Here is a 24338-nt window from a genome sequence, read left to right as displayed (position 1 = left end):
GTTTTCTATTCTCAACATAAATAGATTCTGTTACGAATTCTAATCTATTTTTCTTCAAAGAAACACTGAGAATTGTTAACTGAACTATTCTGTCTCCAAACAAGATAAGCAAACGACAATCCAGCAAAAGCTAAAGTAATTATAAGATTCACGCCTAGTTCCACTCCCTTGTATCTTGCTCACAAAGCGTGGACTTTAACAGAGCGTATTAAATTACTGATAATAAATTAATAATTACTAGTAATGAGGTCCATTTGAAACTCATACAAACGCTAAAACAGAATGAAAAAACATGCCATTTTGTCAATCTTCGTTGAAACACTCAGAAGTCGCAAGCTCGCCCAATCTTAAGTTCCAACATAGAGTCGTTGCTAAGCAGCGTGAACTAACTTCCTGTCGTCTCTTGTCAGTCCACTTGCGAATGCTATCTTTTGATTCAATAGAAAGACCTGGAAACTCTGAGTGCCTCTACGAAAATGTGCCAACAATGAACTTAACTTAATCAGTTAATAAATAAATTCAGATATTAAATAATCAACCCATAGAACTGTATTACTTGTGCATCGATTCTAAACTAGAAAACATTTTATATTTCCTTTCAATAATGCATTTCTTTGTGCGTAGTACTTGCATAGCTCACCTTGTACCGAGAAAAGTTGTCAAACTTTCCAATTTTGCAAACTTTTCTCGACCTCACGAATAAAAAAAGGCATAGATATAAAAAGCAAAAGAAAAAGAACTCTCAAAAACTCTCATATCCTAGTAGCTTTGACGGTCGCTTCAAAACAAATATTTGCGTGAAAATTGAAATGAATTTCAACAACTTTGAATATCTTCCCCACTTCCCTACAATTTCTGTTAAACACTACAAACAATTTCGTTCCATAATTTGGGTCTGCAGTTTTCACCACTTCAAATTCTTGAAATCAGTTTTCAGTCAACTCAATCTAAGAGTTTCCCTTCAAAGAAATGTAATTATTGATAAATTAATTTAACTAACCGTAACTAACTGCTGTAATAAAACTTAAGCATTGAAACATTTCCCTAAATTCAATGGTAGCAATTCACATTTTTAGTGTCACGCCTATCTCTAATTGTAAAGGAGAAAATTCAATTAGTCATCAAATGTCCAAGATAATTTCGTTAATGAAATGATGGCCCTTTGGATGACTCGAAAGTGATTTGTCCAATTTTAGTCCGCTCGATGGAATTTGGAAATTAGTTTACATGCCAAAGAACCACCTCAAATAGCGTGATTTGTAGTGGCGAAGTTACCTGAAATAGCGTGACCTATTAATGAACTAGTGTGACATGGCGTCATGATAAATTGAAGTGAAATAGTGTGAATGAAAAATTTCGTGACCTAGAACGGTAAAGCATGACCCAGCGTGACAGAATCACTTAAATTGGCGTGACTGAGCGTGACTGAGTCACCTCAAAGAGCATGATTTGGACCTTACCTCGTAAGACTGAAACACGCTTAGAGCCTGTTTGACAGGAGATGATAATTAACCCGTTGGTTTATTCCATTTCACAAGTCTAGTGTTTCGGATGTTTGATTTTCCTTTACATTATTTGTCCAAACAAATACGAAAAAACCGATGCATTAAATCCCAGTGCGTGGTAGGCACGGCTGTATTGTTTGACCAAAATGACCAGTATCCTTTTTAAAGGATGACTTTTATTATGCTAATACTTTTACATTTGAATCAGTGGGTTTTGGAAATCTAATTGAAAGAAGAAACCAAAAGGAATTCTGGCGGTGCGGTCAAATGACATTTTCGTTCAAATCTTCCAGTGAACTGCCCTACCTTGCCCGTCAATTTATGCGTCTCTGACTAAATTAGAAAACTAATACTAACACTACATTCGAGTTAGCCAGTTCCAGGCTCTAGACTATGAACCAGAGAAAAGAAGGACTGCACCAGGCATTAAACTCCCTCTTGGGTTACTTGACGCGTTTATTTTCTTTATGTTTTATTTTCCGCTTTTTGTTCCGCCCGCTTCACCAACAACTGGCTAAAGTCGACTTTCACCGAGCTGAATTATATTACAACACAGTACATTTTAAAAATTATCTTAACTGTCATTTTCAACGTTACTATAGTTTTATCCAAGCAACATGGCCCCACCTGATTTATCCGAACCGTGTACTTTAAAACAAAAGTATTGCACAAATGATTGATTTAATGAGCATCCTATGACTACAACAAACGCAACTGACCATTCCGCGGTCGCCTTTGTCTTAAAACAAAGTCTAGTGAAAAACCTCTCAAACCAAAAGGAATTTTAATGTATCGTTATTTTCATGCAGATCGAACTCAATCGAGGTTAAACACCAGGCATTGCTTGAATTACAGGCAAGAGGTGACTCTGTAATGGAGGTATAAACATCGTGGTACGAACAATTCATATGAGATTAAAAGACTAACGAATTCTTTAGCAGCTAAATGATGTCATGTTTCCTTCCCTAACCCTTCTTTACTCCATACATTTGGCCGGCATTGTTCTTCTCATTGATTTGAAAACTGTTGCTGGTACATTTTGGCTTGGTACTGTCTGGGAGCTCCTCCATTTCTCTGCCACTCTATTTCAAAATCTCTGAGAGTGATTTCAGCTCCCTGACGCATGCTCAGTCTTGTCTCGTCAAGACTCAGCTCGCACATGTCCAGGTCGTCCTCGCCAGCCACCAACAGCAGGGCAGGCTGTCCTGGGTGCAGCTCCATTTGGCGCGCGATCCATTGTCCATCAAAGTGTGCATACCTGCAACAGATACACCGCACGTGGCGTGACATGTGACGTTACTCGCTTGTATCGTCTACTTTGCGTAACCAATGTCACGGCGACCCATGTCACACATCGCTTTTCTCAAGTAGGGAGAAACTTTGCGCGTCGAAAGTACCGTTAACAAAGAAGATCAAAAGCTCCTCTCCGAAAATGACCTCCCCCCCACCAAATTTAATGGCTCAGATGTTGTTGTTAATGGTGGTCAATGCGCGTAGCTACACCTACGTAGCTAGCTCACAAGCCTGCAACTTATTATACTGAAAGAACCAAATATATCAACTAAAAACAACAGGCTTAAAAATCCCAACTGGCAGGAGGCAGACCAGTTGGCTATTTACAAACATGACCGAGGAGTTAAACTCGGGACCACCGAGAAACAACTCAAGCTTAGTGGTCAGAGTGGGACTTGAAAACGCGATCTCCAGATTTCAAGTCCGGCTCCCTAGCCATTGGGCCACGCTGCCTCCCCAGATGTGACCGAACCCAAGAGTGACTAGTGGCCGTCGCTTTTAAAGCAAAAAGGAAATTTTAAAAAACCCACTTTCTTTACGGTAAAAGCTGTCAAAGTTTATTTCTGTAAAAAATAAGATACCAATAGATGGTGTTGACACTTACCACAAGCCCTGCTTCTTGAAGTCGGTGTCTCGATACTGATTTGAACGGCGCATGAACGGCACACGGAAATACCTCTGAGGCCTGCGTGGGGGCAGGGATGGGGTGGCAGTCTGTTCCTGGCGACTGGGTCGGGGTGGAAGGGGTGGGGCGTTTTCCGCTGCAAGATATAACAGAAATAAAAGAGAGTCTATAAGTCAACGCTTCAGTTGGAGGACTTTTGTTCTTGTCCCGTAAATGATATTGGTCCTAGATTGTCTAAATGGCCTTCCGGGTCCTTTTTCAAGTGCAAAAGAACTTACCTGCTTGCACGATGTCTTGAGGGGCCCTTTGAGGGGCTCCCTGAGGGTCTGTCACTCGGCCCTTGTTCTGTTTCTTCCACTGGTGGTATACCTTGAGTCGGCGATGGAATTCCTGTCGGCAAGCTTCCAAAAGCTCAATATCTGGGGGAAAAAAAGCCAGCTAACGAGGTTAGATCACGAGATTTATGGGAGCTCTTGCACTGGGGCAGTGGCAGAGTGAATGAACAGATACAAAAGAACATCTGAACTACGTACTCATACAAAGTTATTTTTCTACTCTTTTTCGGCTCATTTTGACCGTGAGCACTCCTTAACCACATGATATATATATTTTTGACTATTTCATTTATATTTCGATAGTTAATTTTAATCGGAACCGGCCTAAGTAGTGTGTCTTAAAGCCTTAATTTAGTCGACTTTACAACTCTTCCCGAAACAGGGTCCTTCGAGGGTAACAGCATTCTTGTCCTCAAAAAAATGGGGTACTCAGTAACAGCCATGGAACTGACGGAGTACTTAGCCTACTTAAACAGAATTTCCTACATACTCAGAGGGGAAGACAGGGGATTATAAAACTCACCGCATGAAGTGTTAATAGTGTCACGTAACTCCGCGTATTTCCACGACGTTAAGTCGTGCTTCTTTTTCTCTCGGTTTGGTGTCGCTCTGCACAAAAATGGAGGATTCTAATTTTAGCGCAAAACGTAGATTCTGGTGCAAACAGGCATCGACAGGATTTGGCAAGAAGATAGATATTCAGTGTTGAGGCAAAGTTGTCTCTTTTGAGGCTTATAGACCCTGCAGCGATAACGCATACATTTTTTTGAACAACCTTGCTGAATTTTGCGAGGAATGTTTTCAAAAATAAATATTAAAAACTTCGAAAATCGACAACACGCTTCCCACACAGCTATGTTCCGCTAAATTAGATCAGTAAGATCCTTTTCCTTGGGAGAGGACGAAGTAAGAGCGGCGGAGCGACCTCGACCTGACCGAGAATCATGCCAGTTTTGTATATGAGGTCTACAAATCATATTTTGCACTTTACAAAACTGTTAATTCTGAAGAAGCTAATTGACATTCCGTTATCCTCCTACAACCACTAAGTTTGTTCCTCTAAGCGAAGTGTTTTGGTTTCAACAGACTTTGTCTGTCGGAGCTAGGAAGCCATCCGGCTTCGTGCAATTCCTGTAACAGTGCAATCGCATTCCCTCATATACTACTCCTCAAGCTTGCATTCGGGTCTTGAAATGTCAATGTTGGAGCCCTTATAAGGCATGAATACTACACTGGAACGTGGCGAAAAAAAAAACCCTTAAAAGGGTCTATTGATACAGATAAAGTTGTCAGCTTACCTCTGAATTGGTGACTGGGGGACCTGTTGCGCCGCTTCTGTGTCCACAGCATCAGGGTCCTGTGCAAGTCTTAAGGCTAGTTCCCGGTCCCTGCGCTCCTGTTCAGTCATGGCTAGTCTGGGAACGAATACAAGTATTTGAACTCAGCAGTGATCGGTGATCGATTAATAATTATTGTACTGTTTGAATACAAACCATTGTTTTAGCTTTCAACCGATGTAAATATATCTTATCAGTTTTGACTTTTCCTATTTATACTCGTGGTGCCTGTTTTCACTGGCCTTTGACGCAATTGCTTTGCAGACTACTTATTAGGGACTCTTTGTTTACAATATTTGCCGCAGTAGCATAACGGTGATTCAATTTCTCATCAAACTAGAGAAACATCAGTTCTGAATGTTGAAAGGGCATACTGTTGCAACATTTTTGAGCCCAGTGTATTGAACACTTTTTGTATGACCCGGGTTAAAAACCTCAACATTTTACAAACAGTGTTTGAGCTTATTAATTAGTGCTTTGGGCATCCAGACATTTTGCAGTTTTTGAAAGCCAATTTCTCCCTGAATATTACACTCACTCAAAGAGCTAAAAACTTCAGCAACTAAGTTTCACAAGCTCTTCAAATGTTTGGAGTCAATTCGTACATAGCACGATGCCTTCTCTGTGCAAAGTCGTATGTAAGTGAGGAAAAAATGTAAATAATGAGGTCAGCAATGATCACTCTACAAGGTGCACTGCTGTACTGGTAAATATTCCGTGTGCCAAGTTTTGTTCTTATCGTAGTTATGACGTGATCAAAATCGAGACTCACCTTCGCTGTTCCTCTTCTCTCGCAGCTTGCTCTTCTTTAGCCTTTAAAGCCTAAAATGGATCGATAGAAACGTATCCATTGACATGTTGTAGGCGAGCTGTCCGATCTTGAGAAACAACTAGGATTTCAAACTTGGGCAAACATGTGAATGGGAGGAGGAGAGTGGCAAGCTAGTCTTGTTTAGTCTATCCGCCTGACTGACTGGTCACCGACCCATTTATCTGTCGTTCCGTCTGTCTGCCACTGACTCTGTCTGCCAGTCTGTCGGCCGATATGTCTGTCCGTCTGTCTGTCTGCCAGTCCTTCTGTCTGGTTGTCCCTGGGGTTGTCTGTCTGTCTCTTAGTCTGACTGACTCACTGACTGTACTCACTGACTGTCTTACAGATTTTTGCTCCAAAGAAGGGCTAACTCTCAAAGCGTCAGGTTTCCCAAATCCACTATCAAAATTTACCTTTCTCAATTCCGAGTTAATAATTTACGAAGTGTTTTATTGACTCGCTGTTTTCATGCCTTCCTTCACTTCCTGGCTGCCTGCAGTCATGTCTGTCTCTCTGTCTGTCTCTCTGTCTGCCTGCCTGCCTGCCTGCCTGCCCACTGGCGACTTTCTATCTGTCTGCCCACCTGGACCTGTCTGTCAGCCTCTTCTCGTTCTCTTCTCTTTCTTTCTTCTTCTTCCCGTTTGAGCTGTTCTTCCTCTTCCAGTTTCCGTCTCGCCTCCATTTCCATTCTCCTGTGTACCAAAAAAGTAAGAAGTCCATAATTAGTGGGTCACAATCAGTAAACATCTGTGACACTAGTCACTTTAACACCCTACAAAATTATTTCCACCTTTGCTATGAGTTACAAAATACAAAAATGATGTTAACTTGCACATGCATGTACAAGTATCTTTCTCCTAAAAACGTGCTGTGTAACCTGTAAAGTTCCGTTTATCCTTTGGTTTAGTCACGAACAATCCCTCTTCTATCTCCTGCCATTCGTTTGTGTTGTAGTGATTGCGTGACGAGCCAAACGAAAATGGCCGAGGCCGGTTGAAAGTGCATAGTAACCGCCATTTACTTACAATTTTCTCTCCTCTTCTTCTTGCTTTCTCTTCCGTTCCTCTTCTTCTCTTCTCTTTCTCTCCAGTTCCATTTGTTCTTGTATTTTTCGTAGCCTTTCTTGTTCTTCTTCGATCTTCTGCTGTTCTACTCGCTGTTCCACTTCCTTCAATTGTTTGTTCAATTTCCCGACAAGATCGAAGTACATTGCATCGATAGCGTCTCGCTTCATCAGAGTGTTCTGCAGTAGAGAAGAAACAATTACTGTTTTAGAGAGTGCTCATTGCCATGCATTAGTGACAGTGCCATATGTATCAATGGAAAGGTAGCCATTAAGCAGACACAAAGCTATCTTATTAAAGTTTGCCAAATGGCCCACTTTGCTGGTGTTGTACCTTGACTTTAATAACAGCATCGTCGATGGCTCTTTTTAGTCCTTCTACATTTTTAGCCAGCACGTTTTGGTCTTTCTTCAGCGATCCCACTAACAGGAGAAGAAAATGTGTAAGTAGGATCTATCAGAGAATGTACAAGCCTGAGGGCATTTTAATACACATGGCTGCGAAAAACGGTTACAAAAAAGAGATCCCTGTAATAATCAACCAGTCAATACTTAAAAGCAAAATATGCCACTTGCTAAAAGCGCGGGAAAACGCTTACCGATGGTGAGCACCGGAAATTGTGTAACCGGTGGCGTAGCAAGCGCGGGATATTATATAACAGGCGGCAAGCGCGGGAAACTGTGTAACCAGTGCAAGGGCAAGAAAACATGTAACCACTGGCAAGGGTTTGAAAGTGTGTTCCCACAGTCCCTGTGGCGAGTGCGGGAAAATGTTTAGCGTGCAGTGATAAGTGCGAGGAAACATGCAACTGGCCGAAACCGCGGACTGATTGCTACTGAGGGTATATTATTACAGTTTGTAATCGATAACACAGTAACCTATACCTATGCTTAGTTTGAAAACCATCGGCAAAAACTATGATTAGATAACTAGCGAATAATTGCATCTTACCCAACTTTCCCAAGGTATCAAGTTGAACCTGTAGTCTTCGGATTTTGATGACGCCTTGATAACTATAACCAAGTGAAAGAGCGACGTCAAATTCCCAAAAACACCCAACTTGAACGACATAAAGGGAAATGTGGTAGGTAGGTAGGTAGGTAGGTAAAACTTTATTTATGCAGGGTGGCCCATTCAGCACAGTGGCTGGTATCCAGAGGGGCCCTGCTAAATACAATTTCTAAAAATATAAAATGTCTAATAGTTTAAAATAGTTATAAAAATAGAGTTAAAAAAAACTAATGTCTAGTAGTTGAAATAGTTATATAAAAAGAGTTTAAAAAATTGAAACGAGTTACAAGCATGAACTGTTAGGGAAAAAAATAGATATCATAAATTAGATGTGACTAAATGGCTATCAACAAAAGTAGCAAAGACACTAAATCCGAGATGGAATGCTTTTTGTTTCGGTGCAAGACAAATTGCAAGCAGCGCGTTTTGTTTGTTTGTTTGTTTTTTTCTGAGAAAGGCAAAATCACATGTCTAACAGCTGGTATATGTCGCCACGAAACGAGGAATGGCTTCGCACATGTTGTGAACGTGGCGGTTTTTAGCTTTTGTTTTTTTCTGACATATGAATTTGCTACTTTATGAAAAGACAAACATAATCAACAGCAAAATTATTTGCGTCGTTGACCACGGTTGTGGTGCTTTATCTCTCTCCTATCACTTTTGAAGATACCTACCGAGGTTTGTGGCGACAGATCGCCAAAAACATTTTAACAGTTTTCTGAATACGAATAATTGCTGTTGCCCGGAATTCAATCTTCTTCATCACTGAAATGAAAAAATGAACACAGTTAAAAACACTTAACAACAACTAGAGGAAATTCCTTGCTCAGACTGAAAAAGCATTCCCTCTTGTTCTACAATATCTTTAGCCTGCGAGAAGAGCCAGCTCGCAGGCAGAAACAGGGAGCGACATTTCTGTGTTATCCTGGCGACATTTTTAACTGATATTGAGAGTACAAAATAGAATATATAAGACTAAAATAATTGTTTAGTGTTCATAAAGGTGCGATATTCTGAAGCATAATGATAATTACTGTACATGCGTGCAAACCACTAAACAAATAGATTAGCAATGAACAATTATTTTAGTCTCGAAACATTTTCTTTTATGACCTCAACTTCAGCATAAATTCAATTTTTTATTGTGTTACATTCAACTTGAAAATGGTCCAAGGATGGCACTGAAACGTCGTTTCCTCCCCGCGCTTGTTGTTATTGTTTTGTTGTTTTTCCACTTACGGCAACAGAAACAAGGGACATTTTCAGATGCATCGATGACTTTGCGATTCTTACTCTTCTACGAAAAAACGCAGCAAGCGGTTTCCAAACTGAACTACTGGCTCCAGAAATTTTACTGACAATGATTCTTCAGTGTTCCGTAGGTTATGAACTAAAGGCCTAAATAAGAACTTGTAGTGATCCACTCTTACATTTAATGACGGACAGTGTTCCCCAGATGGCTCGTCTCCACCGTGTTCTGATCAACCAGGTAAGAACTTTCGAAATGATGTTTTTCAGGCTCTCAGGGTCAGAATGCATGATCTCATCAAACTCTGCAAACTTTCGATGAAAAAAAGAGACATATTAAGTACCACAATTGCCATCTGTCGCCCAGCATGTAACCTGCCCTCTTCTCCATAGTAAAAAAAGCAACGTCTCTTAAACCCAACTGGTCCTTAACCCTTGGCACTTAACTCCGGTTTCTGTAGCATGAAGCGGCTAGGAGTATTACTACTTCCCCCTAATGGGATGTTAATCCATCGCAAGTTACTCCACTGCATTCTGTCAGGTCGCCCCCAAAATTCCCCGGTACCCATTTATACACCTGGGTGAAGAGAGGCACTGTGAGAGTAAAGTATCTTGCCTGAGAACACAACACAATATCCCTAGCCAGCGCTCGAACCCGGACCACTCGATCCGGAGTCCCGCGCACTCCCTGAAAAGAGTATGTTACTCCTCTTTTCGCCCCATCTCCCTCCGTCCTGCTTTTCACTCGCCTTAATTCACATAAGTCAAACCTTCAAAGCTTGTTTCAACAAAGGTGTCGAGAGTCCACTGCAGGCAATGTTTAACGTTGCACTAACATGCATGCAAGAAGAGCTCAGAGAAACGTAATTCCCGTCGTAACAGTGTTTTTTTTCTACACTAACCTTGCCAGGCCGGAAAAAGATCTTGGAAAGACCAAACTTGTAATCTTTGTCATCCATACCAAGGGCGTGAAACAGCGCCTAAAAAAAAACAACAACAACAACAAAGTAATTATTAAAGTTAAAGAACTAGCCAAGGAACAAAAAGCCAAAACAACAGGAACTTCAATGATGACCTTGCAAAACATTCTTGGATCGAGTCGTGCAAGTCGAGGAGGTAAATAGTCTTTGTACCTGAAACCAAAACAAAAGCATGACAGCATCAGATTATAACAGTCCATTCTAGCGCCAGCGCTGAAGACAAAACTAGTGGCGTCAAGTTCTCTCCAATGTCCAATGGCAAAGCCTATAATTTTACGTCACGGTTTGTACATTTTGAAAAGTTTAGCATAAAATTGTTCAAATTAGTTGTTTGTAATCCGTGTCAATCTTCTCCATCCCTAAACATCCTTGTTCCTTTATAGTTTATTATTATCTCCTTCGTGTTTTTCTGTCTTAGTAAACTATTATTTTCAGGTTTCCTTCAATTTAAAGGTAATTTTGTACGTGGCCAAAACAACTCTAAATATTGCGACTGAGCTCCTTTAAGGCTCGTAAGCAATTTCAACTCATTGCTCCCCTGGTGAACAAACTTACAATGCAGGCTTCTTCCTGTAAATTTACGTTATGCTGGATTTTCTACACGGTTTGGATATTTTGAGAGGAACCTGAGTCACGGACTATCTATCTTCAAGTTCTCGCCACTTCACTTGCAAATTTTCACCAACTAAGTAATTAACACAATTAATGCTACAGAGACACATTTCTACTGCTTTCGCAAAGCTGAAAGGTAAAATCATCTATGCCAACCGAAAAAGAACCTTAATACCATGTAGAAGAGGTTTCTTTTACTCCCTTTCTCGAGTAACCATGAAACCAGCGTCTGCTACCTGTACTCTACACGACACAACACAACTCAACAAATCACTTCAGTTCTTTGTTTTACTTGCACAGCTTTCCACTCACATTTGATAGAGATCTTTGAAGGGCGCCCTGGATGGCCAGCCATCCTGCATCAAATTCAAAACAGACACCATGCCCGCGCATTCCAACTGACTCAAGATGGAGCCGCCTTCAAAATCCCGAGCACACATTTTTCCGTTCGGTTTGATGCATCGAATGAAACTTGCACCCTGGTAAACAACAAGAGTTAGATATAAGGCGCTATCTTTTACCACATTAAATTCCTTTGGTAAGCGTCTTGTTCCTGACTACATGTAAATCTCAAAATTTCGTTCCCGGTGTTTCTCGTTTAAGATGTTCATGAAAATTATGCTTGATTATAGCAGTCACAACTACCTCAAAACTACGGCCAGAGAATGCCACGCAGTCACACACACACAAAAAAAACACAAGTATGTTGAACTTCGAATGTGACATTTGAAGCATTCTTATTGACGGAGGGCCGACAGTTGGGTATTTAAAAAGCGACGATCAAGAGTTGATCTGGAGACTACCAAGAACAAATCCGGCTCGGAACTGCGGATTACAACACCAACGTCGTAACCAGTCAATTGGCCAAAGATCCCCCAGATATATTAAATGACGCCTGATTTAAAACTAACGCAACATTTTAAACATTTAAAACTTTTAAAAGGTTTTCACGTACAGTGTTGCCGAGTTTTTCCATCAGTTGATTCAGCTGTGTCTGTTGACAGAAAATATAAGTTAACTCAATTGGCCGCACATGTAAAATGTGCAGATCAGATGTTGCTGAGACAGGGAATAAGGTAAGGTAAGGTAAGATTAGGCTTAAGGCTTAAGGGTACATGTAAGAGTAGGTTTGGGAAAGGAAAAGACTTAAACCGTAACCCTCACCCCCTACCCTACCAATACCTTTTTCTTAATCTTAACCCTAACACCATTACTCTTATCCCATTTCCGAGTTTAGTACAATGTAACATCTCCGCAGTATGCAAAGAAAGTCCTGTTCAATAACCCGGGCTACGGTAAATGTTCCAGTCGGGCTGGTGGATTTTGTCCGTCACTTCCCAATGGGCAAGTGAAGTTTCTTGGCAAACTTTTGGAGGAAATTCAAATTACAAGAGTACTGTAAGAGACGAGCTTTGGGGGTCTGGTAAGAATAATTTTCGGGCTAGTACATCACACATTCTGTAGTTAGAGCTTGCCCGAAGGTCAAGGCCCCCCAATTTCTTCTTCTTGTACCCAGTGTCCTGCACGTCTCAAACACAAGAAAACAATTCAAACTGTGGTATAAACAAGATTACCCTGAACTTGTTTCCAACGCTGATAAATCCCAGTTTCTTGCTGCCGACCCTGTTGATGGCATTTCCAAATGACATTGAACCGATGTCATTCTTTTTGGTTGCCACGCCCGGGAACAGGCTCTTTAGGAAAGCATCCTTGCTGTCCTGTATCAGTTCTTCAAGATCTTTGTGTAAAGCATCATTGTCTTTCTCTATAAACTCCGCCTGTGAAACAACCATCATAGAATGTCGGGAGTAAGTAAAAACAGTGCAACAGCAGAATCCCACTGAGTCTCTGCTTCCCAGAAACAGCTGCTAAGTGTTACAAAGCCCGCTCACGGGGAGAGAGAGCAGGGAAGTACTGTCTGAGATTTTGTACGTTTTGTTTCGTTTGCAGGAGATTTCAATTAAATCAAATTTTCGCTAAAGTAGTCCGCTTTTTCGTCTGTCGGAATTTTCAAGTGATCGAATTTTCGTTACTGTCAGCGAAAAAATCGTTACTTTTTTGTTACGTTCCACCCAAAAAGCGTCACCTTTCCGTTGTGAAATTTCAAGAAATTACGCTGAAAAATCGCAGGGACAAAAAACACAATTCGTCGAGTGTTGCTTGCATTACTATAGCACAACACCGTACATGTAAGTCATACTGCTTACAAACCGGATACCGGAGTGCTTGTAAATCCTAGTGGAGATTCTTGACAGCTAACAATTTTCCAGTTGTATATAATTTTGTATTTAACATTTACTGCGGTAAAATTTTAACTGGGAGCAGTAAGCGAAGGACTTTGAGATCAGAACCAGAAACTGTAGAATGGTCAACTTACTGTCTGATAGCAGACGGCTCCGGCGAAATGTCTAATAAGAAATCCCTCATCATCTCTCATTTTCTTGTGGTAGATTAAATGAGACTTTCTCGGGAGCTGAAATGAGAGACAAGAAAATGGCCATCTGGTATTAAAACAAAGTTATGAATAGTTTGATTTACAACCTTTCTAGGTTTGTTCATAAACACAACTCATTCATCTACTGAGAATTCATCTATGTTTTAAGTGAAGGCTTTGTTCTTTTATGAAATATTACCGGGCAGAAGATGTAGTTAGGGCTTCAACATCCAATTTGTCCTGACAATATTTAACAATATTGTTACACAATAAGGTGATAACAATACAGAAAATTGTCCACTAATAGATTCTCCCAACAAATCACACATTCTCATGTATGGAGTCGCAGAAGCAAATACTTACCGCCAATCTGAAGTGGTTTTTGTGTTTCTGATGAAGTTCCCGAGTGAAGTGTTCTGCTGTTGGTTTAGGGAGTTTGCTCTCTTCATCCAGAATGTCTATGATTCCTGTCTTTTTGGCTTCAATCAGATCTGCAATGCATTGGTGCAGTTGACGGACATTGTAATCCTTATTTATTTTGTAAAACAATAGAAGTGTAATTCGGATGGACCACACAACGGACTCTCTAGATCTGACAGCAAAAGACACTTGGTGCAAAGTAACCATTCAGTTAGGTGGAGAGCAGCATGAGAAACAGGATAAGCAGGGAGAACAGGCAAAGTAACCATTCAGTTAGGTGGAGAGCAGCATGAGAAACAGGATAAGCAGGGAGAACAGTGAAAGAAGAAACACTAAAAAAAAATCCCAAGGAATTTCCTACTTCTACAAATTCTGTTTTCCATGTGCTGCTCCCCTACTAACTGAAGGCCTGAAATAGTATTCGTTGACCCTGATACTAAATATAGAAAGTTTTTGCCGTTGCTGCCTTCTTCAGAGTACTTAGTTTAATTTATCTAGTTTAATTGGTATCCCACAGTATTTATTTTCATCTATGGAAGTGACCCAGACCTTCCATATCACAGTAAGTGGCAATTAAAAGTTCTGTGTACAGTGCAATCCCCTTGCATGGGTTGCTACATGTAGTCCATTCTAGATTCCTTTTGTTGGTTAACCTTACAGAGAGGCACTATGATAGTGCAAGAGTAATTAAAACTGTCTTCCTTAAGAACACAACACAGTGTAGCACAATGATCTGGGCAGAAGTAGGTGGGTAACACAATGACCTGGGTGGAAGTGGGGGAGGGTGGGTAACAATGACTTGGATGGAAGTAGTTGTGGGTAAAACAATGACCTAGGTGGAAGTGGACAGTAACACAATGACCGTGGAGGAAGTGGAGAGTAACACAATGACTTGGATGGAAGTGGGTGTGGGTAAAACAATGACCTAGGTGGAAGTGGACAGTAACACAATGACCGTGGAGGAAGTGGAGAGTAACACAATGACTTGGATGGAAGTAGTTGTGGGTAAAACAATGACCTAGGTGGAAGTGAAGAGTAACACAATTACCGGGGAGGAAGTGGAGAGTAACACAATGACTTGGGTGGAAGTGGGGTGGTGGTGGGGGGGGGGGGGTGGGTGGTGGGTAACACAATGACCTGGGTGAAACTGGGTAAGGGTGGGTAACAATGACCTGGATAGAAGTGGGTGTGGGTAAAACAATGAGCTGGGTGCAAGTGGGAAAGTGAGAGTGTTGTACTTGTTGGAGCGTAAACTCACCAATGCAGTCTTGATTGTCAACATATGTAACAGTTTTGACTCCCAGACCTTCCTTGTCATAGAGCTCTTGCTCCTGTTATTAGCACAAGAGAGAAAAAACTGCATTACACTTCCAGGCAAACAAAACTTCAAATAAAACAGCAATGTATCGAAAAAGAAATGGGGATGACGATGATGAAAATGACGAAGGTTACTTTGATGATGACGATACTAACGATGATAATGACAATGACGATGCTGTGTGCGAACACATGTAGACTGGTCAAGGTACCACCTGGCATCTAATAATTCATGACCTTGCAATATCTTGTTTATATCTAAACTTACTTGTTTAAGAATCCTATCATTAAAAAGCTGTTGGAGTTTCTCATTGCAGTAATTGATGCAAAACTGTTCAAAGCTGTTGAATTCATAATATTCTGTACAAAAGGAAAACAATCATTAGCACTGCTCCACAGTCCTATGCAGTAGTACACTGCTGCTAGCTGATGATATTTGAAGAACTGGACGGGCTAGCCCACAGACATCAATGTTTCACTTAACATCTGCACTTTCAGAACATTCACAAATGTACATTTCCTGCAACTCAGACTAGGTAAACAAAATTGAGCTTTATTAATATGCTTGTGGACTGAGCTGAATCAGACCAGAGGGGCAGACATTCCCCTGCAGTATGATGAGGTTCGTGCGCCTGCTAAATTTTTGCGCAGATGACTTGCAAGTAGCCACAAGAAGTTGCCGCCTTGGAGATGCAAAAAAGAAGTTCTTGCGTGTGCATTATTTTGGGGCTGTAATAATAATAATAATAATAATAATAATAATAATAATAATAATATTTATAATGTGCAAATTTCATAAAATGTTCAAATGCGCATGACAACATTAAAAACGGAATAAAAAGGCCAAAAAGCTAAAATTACAATTAAAAGTAAACTGTACATAGCTTTCAGTCAATCACATCATTTAAGAAGGCTAAAAATTAAGGGATGACAACATCACTAAATAAACTCACCAAAGCCAGCAATGTCCAACACACCAATGAAAGTGAAAGAATTCTTAAAAGGAAAGCACTGGTTAATCTGGCTGACAATATGGTCAAACAGCTTGGTGTAAAGAGCTTTTGCCAAAGCATCTCGGGCAGCACAAGCCTGTTCTGGTTTCAGCGGCACTCTGCAAAAAACAAACAACAGCAAAAACCTGTTAGAGTAAGCCTTAAATAACTAGAAATTGTGTGAGTTAAATGTACATTAAACTATTTCAATTTGAATTAAGATTAATGTATTAATTCTCATCAGTGACAGAATTAATAAACAAGCACAATATTATTTACATTGATTACTGCTGAAACCCACGAGGGTTTATGTTACAATATTGTAGTATGTAGTGAAAGGATGAAACGATAGCTTCTAGCTAGGTGAATTATTTTGATGGCTAAAGCATTACTTACAATGTTAGGCAAGCAAAACTTACATTTACTGTATGTACAATTTATTACATGTAGATTTGAAAATTGTAAACATCAATAGTGCTGAGGTAATAACTGGTACCTAGCATTCTAAAATGTGTTTAATATTGTATTATGGATTAATGGATTACGGTGTTAATTTTGATTAGTGGTCAATGGTTAAAAGCAAATTAAAATGATACAGACAATATTTGGTGTTGATGTTGAGCAGACCTCATGTGAGACCCTCCAGCTGACATCATTCTTGTGGTTAATGACATCTTTAACTCTTCAGGTGACACATCCAACAGCTGTGCAGCGATACTCAAAGAGTTTGTACTTTTAGGTGACACCACCGAGCCACCTGAAAAAATATTAAATAAGAAAAAAAATGAAAACATTAGATTTTAATAAATAAAATTAATACAAGTACATATAAGGTACCGGTCAAATGTAAGTTGACAGTCACTCGAGTCACGACTCTAGAGGCGGTAAGCGACTCTACATTTGTAAATCAGTTGGCTTATTTAAATCGATTGTTTTGTCCCTTGGTTGAACTTCTTTCGATGTGGAGTTAATTGTCGTTCATTTCAGAGTAACAACAGAGTGTCTCAAAACTCGATACTCGAAACTTGAAACTCGAGCCTCGAAACTCGATTCTCAATTCTCGAAAGGATCGAGTATCAAGGATCGAGTTTTGAGTGGAGACTGTCAACTTACATTTGGCCTGTACTGTATTTCATTAGCTCAAATTATGGGAGGGTATACATTAAAGAAAATTTGACTTATAAAATTCATGTTATTTTTTTTAATTTTTTTTTTTTGTGAAAATTCATGTTATTTGTATCACATGTAATAAAATTACTACAAAATCTGCGAAGCTCACTTTTTAATAGAATATATTTATCAGTTTGCAACTAGAAGTTAATAGCCTAGTAAACACAGTGTTACATTATACACTGAGCCATGTAATGCTACATGTAAATGTTTCACCTGTCAGATTGAAACAAATTGACGAGAAAAGTGCAGGTAGTTACAAACATACTACAGAACAGTTAATTTGTGTAAAATATGATTGCGATTAAATTTGTTTCTTGTAGTTCTCAAGTTAACAGGCCCCATCTGTTAATTTTGTTCATTTTCACCACCAGTTTGAATCACACAGGTTCTAAACTTGCCACTGCACACCTTCAGTGTCTCCACTGTCCTCAAAGGCAATATTTCCAACATGAAGCACAGCAGCAACCACTTTGAAAATATTTGCTTTCTCCTCCTCTGAAAATCCCACTTTGTTCATGGACTCCTCCATTCTGCGATAATCAGATTTGTCATCAAGATTTGGGTCTTTGATGGATCCTTGTTTCAAGTACTATGAGACGGGAAAAAAAGAAAAATATTCACACGAAGGGCTTGGTGAAAAAGTTGATACAATGTCTTTGCCATCATCCTACACAAGCAAGCTATGCTTTTTTTACTACAGTATTTCAGATTTTCCTGAATGTATATACTTTTCAATCAAAAATACAACATGCAAGTAATAGGAAACTGGACTCCATGCATACATGAGACTTGTGAATCTACATGACTCTACTAGCTGCTATAACCTACATGTAATCAGAGATACATGTAGTAGCTTTGAACCTGACACTCAGACCCAACAGTATAATCACGAGTTTTGTAGACAGAGATATAATACAGCATCACAGCATCACTCTTTTCATATGGTTACATACAAGTTACACTTTCTTGTGTTCCAATATATTTGCATGGTTGCTGGCCCTGTGAAAAATGCTCCGTAATAAATATTGTGCTTTCAACTTACCAGAAAATCTTCTGCTTTTGTTATTCCAAGTTTGGACTTCAATTGTTGAGGTGCTCCTGCACAGAGTCTGTAAAACACATGATAATTTCTCTCTCCTTTACTTTGCTTGCAGATCCGAGACTTCTCCAGAAGATAGTGTGAAATGAACCCACCAACAACTGTGACCTGTTAATTATTAGGAAAAGAGAAAGATTTTAAAAATAAAAAGGTTTTGTACTCATCATCTACAACGATGATAAGCTTATTAAATTTTTGAAAATTTAAGGTGGCTCTGAACCCCCTTAACAGAATTTTTTTAAACTCTGTAAAAAGCTGCGTCTTATCATGCTTATCACAATTCAATACTAAAAATTTGGTCACAGAGCTTGTTTTTGAGTTATAAGCACTTGAAGCTAAAATTAAGGGTGTTTTCAACAAGTTGCATTGTTGCTATGGTAACCTATTATATAAAAAGGATGACCGCAACCTGTTAACTTATGATTGGGCATTTGTGTGATACCATAGTTAACGATTAAATAATAATTGTACGTATCATCACCTGTTAAACAGAGATAGTATTCATCCTTCAAAGCACAGCTGTTAGAAAAGTGCTGGAAACTGTTACCAGCCCCCTTTATTAATATTAGATATTATTATCTTTTTATCATACCTTTTCATTAAAGTGAACTTCCACATACTTCCCAAACCTACTGCTGTTAATGTTACGTAGTGTCTTGGCATTTCCAAAAGATTCGAGCAAGGGATTAGCTGTTGAGAAAAGATGAAACTTAGGCCAATTCTAGCCCAGTAAATAAAGATCACCACTAAAAAGGGAGTTTTTGGACTGGAGGCAGTCACTTTATGAATAACCCATTAGTTCCTGTGCTGGCTGTAATTGGTCATGACAAGCATTGGCCTTTTTTTCACTTCTGACATCATCACCTTTGACCAAAACTGGCATCTTCACTAATTTACTCAATCTCCATGCTTTTAACTGATCTGATTATTCATTAACTGTTCAGACTAGAACATTTTATTTATTTAACACTAACTGCAGTACATACTCCCCAGAAAAAGTAAAGAATTCCGAAACCTTTAATATTAACGCGCACTCTCTATTTTATGTTTATTAGCGACACAAACTGCACCTTCAATAATCCTCTGTTCAATGCGACCTTGATCACCTGATCCCCAGGATTCTGTCAGATACCTGTAATAATATCATACATGCGCAGGTACAGTGTATGTGATGTTCAAGAATAACTTTATACAGGGTTGCCATTAAGTTTTGAGTCAACTGTAGCCTTAATCTTCAAATTTGTAATAAACTTGTTACCTTTTAGGTAAATTGTATTGACTTTAGTCCAGTTCACCCGTAACATCAAGGCCCCATCAAACATATTCAGCTGTAGCAGGTGTTACAGCCCTTATTGACAACCCTGATATAAATTTCATGGTACATGTATTGTACTTGTAGGAGTATTATTATTACAAGCTGTCAACTGGTTACAAGTTCTCTAAAACATGCTTCTGATTCACACACCTAAGAATATACTTAGTTGATTCTGTTTTTCCAGCACCACTTTCACCTGTCAGTGAACAAAAAAGAAAAACAATAATTATCAACAGGGTTTGGCAAATTTATTTAAACAGACAGAATGTGTACAATTATGTACATGCAAGTGAACCTGGTACATATATCATGATTGAGCAAATAATGAAGAACTACTGTACACATAGAAACACTGGACAGAAAGATTACTGAACATCAGTTATAGAAATAATTGTGCTAATAAAGCCAGCATGACACCTAATTCCTGAAGATTGCACAGTCAGGGACACAACTTGCAACAACAAAACAAGACCACCTACCACTGACAATCAAAGACTGACTCTGCTTGTATGCTCTCATGTCTCTGTAAGCCTTGTCACCTGAGAAAAAAATAAAGAATTATAATTTTTGTAGTGCCACTTCCAACTGTGCAACAACACGCCAGGATGCTGTAAAGCATTTGAACGACTTGAAGCAGAGAAGATGCAGCATGATTGTAGAATGTACAATGTAGCCTACCTGAATAAATTCTACACCTGCCCTGCAGCATACAGGAACATGAGTTTATTTCATTTATTGGCAGATTTTAAAGGAGTGAACTAAGGCAAGCATATGGTCCCCCAAGTTCTTAAAAATCCACCCCTGCTAAAGAACAACATTTTTGCCTCCCAAAATATAATCAGGCAGAAACAAACAGTGTTCTGAGTGTCACACTGATACTCAAGATCCTAAAATTGAGAGTTTGAGCTCTTTCTGGGCAAGCTAGGATGCCTGTACTACACATATGAAGCAAAACTCTGCGTAACACTACCATAAGCCAGTTATTTCAGAATGCCAAAAGTAGTAGTACATATAATGCTTTCTGTATAAATTTTTACATTTCTCAAACCTTGTTGCATTGAAAGCTGAACACTGTGCATTACGTCCACGGCTTTTACTTTCAACTGGTACATGTTATTATAAACTTATTTATAAGAAGTATGAAATCCTCACCAATGGCAAACACATGTGGCGGTAACACACCCAGCGACTTTCCATGATACTGTTTAATTTTCTCCTTTGAGTAAAGTTCTTTTACCTCATGATATGGGTTGACGGCGAGCAAGATGTTAGCAACATAGGTCTGTAAAATAAACACAAAAATCATGATCAAACTTATAAATAGTTATGTGTATATGTTAATTTTACACATCTGGTCACATGCACTAGGCTACCAGGTCTGGCTTTGGATGGCACTTTCCCACGCACAATTCGATACATCCCTCAGTTTAGATGCTATCAAAACTACTGCAGTCATGTACATGTACTATGTGGTATAAAGAAAGTTCAAACTTACATATATCTTGTCTTTTTGGTATCTAATTTTCAAGTTGTGCAGTAATGTGGCTTCATTGAGGAACATCAAAGAACCTGTAAAAAAATTAACCAGTATTTAGCAATCATCTCTTTTGTTTTTACTGGATGTGGCCTCTCAGAAAGCACTGTCACATATCACTCAGGACCAAAAGAGCCCATGTTTGTATCTCTTGCGGTCATGCCCCCAAAATTGATTGCTCTCCTACAGGACCCAGTTCTTCAAAGGGTGGATAACATTATCCACTTGACAAATCTTTATACAATGGATAAGTGTCGACAAAACAAACTACACTATCTACTAGATAGTGTGTTGTCCAGTGAACAGTGTTATTCACCCTTTGAAAAACCACAGCCAGGGACGTACTTTGACGAATTTTTCTCAAATTTCAGATAAACATCCCCGTCTACAAAAGAAAGCAAAATAAACTGCAAAGCTATGAATCATACTGGCAGCTACACATTTAGGGTTATTCTCCTTGACAACCACTCTCTAACCCCCTACCCCTCCTTCTCCCTTCCCCCCCCCCCCCCCACCCCATCATTACCTTCCAATTGTCAAGACTTTTTGAAAGGGAAATGTATATCTATAAAAATTAGAGGCTTGAACCATTGACATCTTGTAATCTTATTACAAGTACACGTCCATGCATGTGTACATTTCTGAATGAATTCATTTCTGAGGGGTCCACCATGTCAAGGGAAAAATTAGACTGTAAAGATAAATATCCATTGTTGATATTTTTTGAATTTTGTTTTACTTTTTTTTTTAGTTTTGGTTTAGCAAGTTTGGCTTCTTTATTTCTTAAATAAATTGTCCAACCAGCGGTCCAAATCTTATCAATTTTTTACAAAAATATTCCAAACTATAAATTCACTCAATTTACATGTTCCTAAAACATGTCATTAGGGACTGTAGCGGCCCGTGTCAGAGAAGTAGATGATCTCATATGCACAGGAGAATACACGGTTATCTTTAGTGAATGCAAGAGACAGTGCGATGAGTAAAGATTAGGGAAAAATTCATTTGCTACTGAAGCATTGATTTTGAGCGAATATCGTCAAAACATCTGCCACGATCTTCAAATTAAAGTGAAAAATGCGATAACAAACCGAACTTTAATATTCACAAACAATTTAAGCTTACCTCGCATAAAGAAACTTTGTAACGATAAAAATCTACACTTAACGAAATTAGGCGCATATAATCTACAGTTTTAAGCTTTAGTATTTCGTGCGATTCATTGTCTATGATTCGATCGAATTCAAATAAAATTAAGCTTAATATTTGCCCAGAGGCTTAACAAACTTAAAAATATAACTCACAGTTGTCTTCCAAGTCTCTTGTATTATCCTTCTCCGACGGGAATACTCGATCGTAAGCAGCCGTAACGACCTAACGGAAGAGTGCACAAATAGCCTTCACCTTGATGATTTAAAACGAAATAACACTTTCCCTATGAACTGTGGAAAACAATGAGGTTTCCTAGAGCTTTTCCACAAACCTTCCCTTTAGCACCATCCACTTCAACAGTGATCGTATCAGATCCAAGATCGACGATTTCGCCCAGACGAAAGCCATGTTCGTTGTCAGGGACCCAAACTTTTTTTCCACCATCCATGGTGTCTTAAAACCTTGAAATACCGACGAACATACCAATTTATTAAATAGGAAGTATTCTAATGCGTCGGCGAAAGTAGCTTAACGCCAACCAAGCGACTTTATTTTTTGCCGGGTCGCGTTTGTGGTCACGTGAATAACCGAATGACGTCATAGCAACAAGGAACTTCTAGACGCTCTCTGTGAAATATCGTGGGCTGATAAGCATATCGTGTTTTACAAGCCCTTAAAAGTAAGCCGGGCTTGATTGTATCACTAACTTGCTTTATTTTCTCGCAGTAGAATAACCTGTGCTCAGGCGTTCTTTTTTTAAAGAAACCACCAAAGAAGTACGCAGTGAAAAGAAAAATAAATTTGAAATTTCACAAAAATGAAAATTTCGAATTCGTGACATCCTGCCACACTTAGCAGACTTCCTTCCACGTTATCTTGTATTTCTTCGATTCCTCAAATATTTGTTTTCTTTTGGAGGCGTAATTAAAGAAATATAGTATGTAACCGAAAAAGAGATCTTCCGATAATCAGCCTTGTCCGTTTTAAGTCTTTTTTAAAGTAATTGTCGAAATTATTGTCGAAATTGTTACATCCCGCTAAAAACAAGCGGAAGCTATAGCACAAAAATTGATTGTTTTGTCTTTGAAGAAGCCTTTACGGGGTTTTGGTTTTCCAGCTGAGTAAACAACAGGGATACGTGGCATAAACAAATGGAAAGATCGAAAGAATTTCTTTGTTTATCCGTAAAAAGGCCTTTGCATTGTTTTGTTCAGTCATTTTTATTGATTGAAGTACTGCAATTCTTTCTGGAAAAGGATTGAACCGTGAACTATGTCGAGATTGAAGAGCGAGAAATTTAGTTTGAAATGGTTTAATAACTGCTTTTATGCCAAGACGATTGGCCGGTTAGTTGTCGTCAGTTCAATTGAATTCTTCTCTTTGAATAAACAATCGCACGCGCGCGCGTAGCATTTCCAAGTGCATCTGCGCCATAACACGGGTGTGATCATGGATAGCAAAGAGATGAAGAGGTTTTCCCGAAATGTCCCTGTCAAAAACGAAACATAAGCACTTTCCGTAAGTTAACTTTATCGACGAATGCAATTCAAAGTGGCACACAGCGCTACACAGCAACAAGTTGTTTTTATTTTCAGTAGCCTGCGTAGCAGGCGTATAAAAGGGTAGGGGGTGGGGGAGGAGGAACAGAATTCGGGGAAAAATTCTCTTGCTTCTCCCCCACCCCGTCCCTTTTATACGCTTGCTACGCAGGCTATATTTTTAGTTGTCGGCTGACATTTTAAAAATTCTGTTCTCAGTTGAGATTATCAGTTGGGGTTAGGGTTATAGTCAAGGTTAGGGTTAGGGTTAGGCTTAGGCTTAGGCTTAGGCTTAGGCTTAGGCTTAGGCTTAGGCTTAGTTGTTAGCTGAGCTGGAGAAAATTTTATTTTAAATGTGCGGAGGGATTAGACCTTTTTTCCTTTGCCACGCTTTACGACTGATTCATTTAAACAAAAAAATAAGCCCCTCCGCTCGATCCTCATGCCGAATTTCTTAAATATACGAAGTTTCATTGCCGAAAACATAGTTCCCCTACACTAACTATGATTAGAATCCACTGCAAACTCATGAAAATATAGGAC

General features: G+C 39.3%; 1 protein-coding gene across 1 annotated transcript; it reads right to left on the bottom strand.

Moving 5' to 3' along the window:
• Window positions 1-624: 624 nt before the first annotated feature.
• Window positions 625-22815, bottom strand: LOC145480816 (unconventional myosin-VI-like). Its single transcript, XM_081459140.1, has 33 exons — window positions 22589-22815; window positions 22410-22479; window positions 21067-21140; window positions 20724-20853; window positions 20051-20110; window positions 19722-19767; window positions 19327-19388; window positions 18849-18946; window positions 18200-18364; window positions 17566-17746; window positions 16612-16741; window positions 15946-16103; window positions 15261-15352; window positions 14934-15006; window positions 13619-13746; window positions 13199-13294; window positions 12396-12599; window positions 11777-11815; window positions 11134-11300; window positions 10305-10362; window positions 10132-10209; window positions 9412-9541; window positions 8656-8746; window positions 7922-7983; window positions 7304-7392; window positions 6932-7149; window positions 6490-6598; window positions 5868-5917; window positions 5057-5173; window positions 4282-4367; window positions 3702-3842; window positions 3403-3559; window positions 625-2763 (listed from the first exon to the last, which is right to left on the bottom strand). Exons 1-33 carry the CDS (start codon window positions 22703-22705, stop codon window positions 2514-2516), a joined length of 3726 nt encoding a protein of 1241 aa, XP_081315266.1. The 5' UTR covers window positions 22706-22815; the 3' UTR covers window positions 625-2513.
• Window positions 22816-24338: the final 1523 nt, after the last annotated feature.

Source organism: Orbicella franksi, chromosome 3 (assembly GCF_964199315.1).
Source record: "Orbicella franksi chromosome 3, jaOrbFran1.1, whole genome shotgun sequence".
NCBI classification, from domain to species: Eukaryota; Metazoa; Cnidaria; class Anthozoa; order Scleractinia; family Merulinidae; genus Orbicella; species Orbicella franksi.
The sequence above is the reverse complement of the archived record's forward strand: the minus strand, read 5'-3'. Positions and strand labels throughout refer to the sequence as shown.

What these genes read in the sequence shown, in the direction of transcription:
- LOC145480816 (XM_081459140.1), bottom strand. Translation starts at nt 22,705, where the DNA reads ATGGATGGTGGAAAAAAAGTTTGGGTCCCTGACAACGAACATGGCTTT. An exon ending in TGGAAAAACTCGGCAACACT is followed by an intron (nt 11,301 to 11,776) that starts GTACGTGAAAAC and finishes GTTGTTTACCAG; the next exon opens with GGTGCAAGTTTCATTCGATG. An exon ending in TCAAGACATCGTGCAAGCAG is followed by an intron (nt 3,560 to 3,701) that starts GTAAGTTCTTTT and finishes TATATCTTGCAG; the next exon opens with CGGAAAACGCCCCACCCCTT.